At 48.7% G+C, this 4854-nt stretch overlaps 2 protein-coding genes across 4 annotated transcripts in view; one reads left to right on the top strand and one right to left on the bottom strand.

Annotated features, from left to right (window-relative positions):
- rcvrn2 (recoverin 2) overlaps positions 1 to 4854 on the top strand; it is a 31547-nt gene that overhangs the window by 14769 nt on the left and 11924 nt on the right. Inside the window, exon 3 of the mRNA XM_008322610.3 lies at positions 797 to 967. Coding sequence (XP_008320832.1) covers positions 797 to 885 — 89 coding nt within the window. The 3' untranslated portion in view covers positions 886 to 967. The remainder of the gene's footprint in view (positions 1 to 796; positions 968 to 4854) is intronic.
- Positions 3110 to 4854, bottom strand: part of LOC103387860 (germ cell-specific gene 1-like protein) — a 3926-nt gene continuing 2181 nt past the window's right edge. For 2 of the 3 annotated variants that reach the window (XM_017037866.2, XM_025061319.1), the window contains 4 exons: positions 4704 to 4751; positions 4146 to 4298; positions 3707 to 3818; positions 3110 to 3622 (listed from right to left, as the gene is read on the bottom strand). In XM_017037866.2, the coding sequence (XP_016893355.1) occupies positions 3205 to 3622; positions 3707 to 3818; positions 4146 to 4298; positions 4704 to 4751 (731 nt within the window). In that variant the 3' untranslated portion in view covers positions 3110 to 3204. The remainder of the gene's footprint in view (positions 3623 to 3706; positions 3819 to 4145; positions 4299 to 4703; positions 4752 to 4854) is intronic. The other variant, XM_017037867.2, reaches the window with a different exon arrangement.

The following is a 4854-nucleotide window of genomic DNA, read 5'->3' as shown; positions in this document are numbered from 1 at the left end:
CTCCGAAAAGAAGGACAACGGTGAGTCAAGTGCCCCCAGTCAGCCCCCGCCCCTGCCCCCGCCCCCGCCCCAACGTAATGGTCTGTTTGTGGGCTACAGCTGATGTTAAACACACACACGTAAAACCCAGAAATCTAATCTGTAGGAAGACAAATATATAGAAATACATACAGATATATTGACGGAGCAGACCAGGCTGCTGTGATGTCAGAGGACGGTGGTGGGGGGGGTGTAATCTGTAATCCGTACCTTTCCTCAGCAGCTGCTGCACCGTCAGATTACATCGACATCTGCTGTGGCTTAACAACAGTATCAGAAATCCACCTGGGGCGCAGCCCCCAGTGCAGTCCACGGGCCACGGGTCCTGAGGTGACCTCACTGCGTGGCGTGGTGTGGCGTGGTGTGGCGTGGCGTGCTGCAGTGGCTCACGTGCAGCCTGACAGGGGATTTGTGACCGTCCGTGTCCTGGTGTCCCCTGGTGTCCCCTGGTGTCCCCTGGTGTCCCCTGGTGTCCTCTGGTGTCTCCGGGTGTCCTCTGGTGTCTCCTGGTGTCCTCTGGTGTCCCCTGGTGTCCTCTGGTGTCTCCGGGTGTCCTCTGGTGTCTCCTGGTGTCCTCTGGTGTCTCCTGGTGTCTCCTGGTGTCCTCTGGTGTCCCCTGGTGTCCTCTGGTGTCTCCTGGTGTCTCCTGGAGGACACTGGCTGGTGTCTCCTGGTGTCTCCTGGTGTCCTCTGGTGTCCCCTGGTGTCCTCTGGTGTCTCCTCCTCCTCCTCCTCTAACGTCTCCTTCCTCCCTCAGAGAGACTGGCTGAAGGAGAGTTCATCCAGGGAGTGATCGAGAACCAGAACGCCGTGCGTCTCATCTTCTACGAACCAGTCAAACAGTAGTCTGTCCGACTACACACACACACACACACACAGACACACACACAGACACACACAGACACACACACACACAGACACACACACAGTGAAGAGTTGTTTTCTGTAGATTTTCTTCAAACTGATTCAATAACAAAGTTAATCTGGAAAAAACATTTAAAAAAACATTGTTTATTTGAAAGTCATCAAAACAAATTAAACGAACATCTCAACTCATTATGATCTGGTGTCTTCATATAAATATACATTAGAATATATATTTGTGTACATATGTGTGTGTGTACATACACAGTAAATATAAACCAATAGAAGTGTTTTGTTTGTCAAACTGTATTTCACTGAGACGTCAAATAAAAGAATACAATAAATCAGAGTTTTCACAAGTGTGTTTTTAACAACCGACAACAACCGACAACAACTGACAACAACCGACAACAACTGACAACAGCCGACAACAACCGACGACGACTGACAACAACCGACAACAACTGACAACAGCCGACAACAACCGACGACGACTGACAACAACCGACAACAACCGACAACAACGGACAACAGCCGACAACAGCCGACAACAGCCGACCACAACTGACAACAACTGACAACAACCGACAACAACTGACAACAGCCGACAACAACCGACGACGACTGACAACAACCGACAACAACCGACAACAGCTGACAATGACTGACAACAGCTGACAACAGCCGACAACAACCGACGACGACTAACAACAACCGACAACAACTGACAACAACCGACAACAGCTGACAATGACTGACAACAGCCGACAACAGCCGACAACAACCGACAACAGCTGACAATGACTGACAACAGCTGACAACAGCCGACAACAACCGACGACGACTGACAACAACCGACAACAACTGACAACAACTGACAACAGCCGACAACAACGACAACAACTGACAACAACCGACGACGACTGAACTTAACTGGAAACTGAAGCTACATGTGGTTCAGTTTTAACCAGTTGTTGTAAATATCTGAAGAAGTAACAAATCTGTGTGTGTGTGTGTGTGTTTCTTTCATGCTAACCCCCCACTACACCCCCCCCCCCTCAGGATTACAGCCCCCACATAATCTGCTGTTCAACAACCACAGGACAGACTTTGAAAATCTCTGTAATCTCAGCTCCGTGTCTGAGTCGACTGTCACTGCTGCTGCTGCTGCTGCTAATAACACTGCTGCTAACAACGCTGCTGCTGCTACCACTGCTGCTGCTGCTGCTAACCCTGCTGCTACCACTGCTGCTGCTGCTGCTAACCCTGCTGCTACCACTGCTGCTGCTGCTGCTGCTACCACTGCTGCTGCTAACACTGCTCCTGCTAACACTGCTGCTGCTGCTGCTGCTAACACTCCTGCTGCTAACACTGCTGCTGCTGCTCTTCACTGAGGTGGTACTGCTCAGTGACACCAAAATACTCTCAGATACTCGCAGCTGCTCTGAACACAGAAAACAAATGTGTTATAAATGTTTCCAGTCATAACATTACTAAAATGGGCCACAAGGTGGCAGTAGTGCTTAGCCCACTGTGGCCAAATACAAATATCGGGTAAGACAGCGCCCCCACGTTCTCCTTGAGTGTGAGTTTCCTCCCGCAATCAAAAGGAACACATTAAATAAATACATGTTTTAATTTATTTATATATTTCTATACATGTCAGTGTAACATAAACAAACAAACAAACAAACAAACAAACAAACAAACATAAACGTCAGGAGGTCAGTGTCTGTAACAGTTCATACTTTATATCTATAAATATACATCTATACATATATACTGTGTACATATAGTACATGTACACACATATACTGTGTACATATAGTACATGTACACACATATATAGTACATGTACACACACTGTGTACATATAGTACATGTACACACATATACTGTGTACATATAGTACATGTACACACATATACTGTGTACATATAGTACATGTACACACATATACTGGGATATATCCGATAATGAAAACTCAATAATTCAACGCCTGGGTTTCGTCAAATGATGACTGCTCTAAAAACAGTTGCCCCGGCGACAGACCAATCAGACGCCTCGGTCTCTGAAGAACTTTTATTGAAACACAGCTGCCCCCCCCCCCCCCCCCCCCATTCTTGCAAACTATTAATTATAAAAAACAGCCTGGAAGCCTCTAATTGGTCAGAGAGTTTCCTATTACTTGAGTCAAATTCCTCCAGTCACTAGGTGGCAGCATCTGTATTAATACTCAGGTGATGCTGAACATCAAGCCACTGGTTTGGGTCCACTGATTGGTCAGATACCTCCAAATACCTAACAGGGCGACTCAGCTGGACCCAGCTTGACCTCCACCTGGTCCACCTGGTCCACCTGGTCCACCTGGTCCACCTGGTCCACCTGGTCCATCTCTCTCTCACAGTCTTCACACCTCTCTGGTCCACAGCCTCCGACCAGAACAACCGTGGGAACATCTCCGTTTCCAGTTCCAGCCGTGCGTCCGTCTGCGGCCCAGCCCACCTGGACCAGGCCGTCTGGACACTGCAACAGGTCAGTGACAGAACAGAGCCCCCCCCCAGGAACCACCTCATCGTAGGGCGGGGCGTAGCTGCTGGCTTCCACCTCCTCCAGCCGTAGTCTCCGTCTGCGGCGGAGCTCGATGACGGTCTTGGTGTAGGAGTTGAGAGTGACCACCGCGGCCGCCATGCAGCAGCTGAAGGAGACCCAGGCCAGGCTGGAGGGAGAGGATGAGAGCTGCAGGTCAGAGAAGAAAACCACCAAACACCAGACCCTCAGCCGCTTCTCACTGGTCACCTACGCAAACGACCAGCCGTAGTCCCAGGACTGAGGTCTCCAGTCCTTGGGCCCCACGATGACGGTCATCTGAAAGACGGTGGTGTACATCATGTGGGCGACCATCCCCATAAGACCTGCGAGGAGGGAGTGACCGACAGGGAAAACAAACCATCATCACAGAGAAATGACTTCCTCTGACAGATCAGGGTAAAAGGTGAGTGTTCGTGCGCAGCAGCGCCACCTTGTGTCTGTGTTTTCTTTCTTCTGCTGGTTCTTTGTCAGTGATGGGTGTCTTCACTGTCAACTGACCACCAGTACGAGTGTGAGTGTGGATGGTAGTTTGTTTTTATGTGTTGACCTGTCGTTGGCTAACAAACTGTCGAGGGCGTGGCCTAACCATGTGACTAAGGCAAAGTCCACCTCCGCTGCTGTGGTCTGTAGTGGTCTGTAGACCGTCTCACCTGACAGAACAGTACAGATGGCGGCGAAGGCGTTGATCTTCAGTGAGTTCATCTCTTTAGAGAAACACAGAACCTCCAGCCACATCAACAGGAAACCCATTCCCAGGAGACCGATGTACATGAACTCTGACACCAACGACAGCCAGAGCACACCTGGACACACACACAGTAGGTGTCAGTGTTTCTCACGTTTTTTATCTGTGACTAATCCAGATGATGGGATTATTAATCTATACACACACACAATCACACACACAATCACTCACTGACTGCAATTAAGTGCAATTAATAAAGTAACTTGTCCTGTTCTTCACTGGAACAGACAGTACCAACAGCAGCAGGTAGGTGTCAGTGTTTCTCACGTTTTTTTATCTGTGACTAATCCAGATGATGGGATTATTAATCTGGATAAATGTCCATAAAATGTCCAACAGTCAGAGGTGTCTTTCAGTCATTCAGCTGTATAGATATGGTACCGATGACAGAACCGATGACAGAACCGATGACAGAACCGATGACAGAACCGATGACAGAACCGTGTTCCCGCCGACCTCTCACCTTGTGTTTCCACAGGAGTCAGATCGATGAAGCTGCGACATTCCTCACCTGATGATTAGATGAAGGTGGAAAATCACATTTTTTCTGGAAAAAACATCTCGACTTTGAAGTACAAGTGTTAAAACGCTGGGCTCCAGTCTGATGTTGACTG

This window comes from Cynoglossus semilaevis, chromosome 13 (genome assembly GCF_000523025.1).
Source record: "Cynoglossus semilaevis isolate Cse_v1.0 chromosome 13, Cse_v1.0, whole genome shotgun sequence".
Taxonomy (NCBI): Eukaryota; Metazoa; Chordata; class Actinopteri; order Pleuronectiformes; family Cynoglossidae; genus Cynoglossus; species Cynoglossus semilaevis.
Note: the sequence above shows the minus strand (reverse complement) of the source record. Positions and strands in the feature narration are given on the sequence as shown.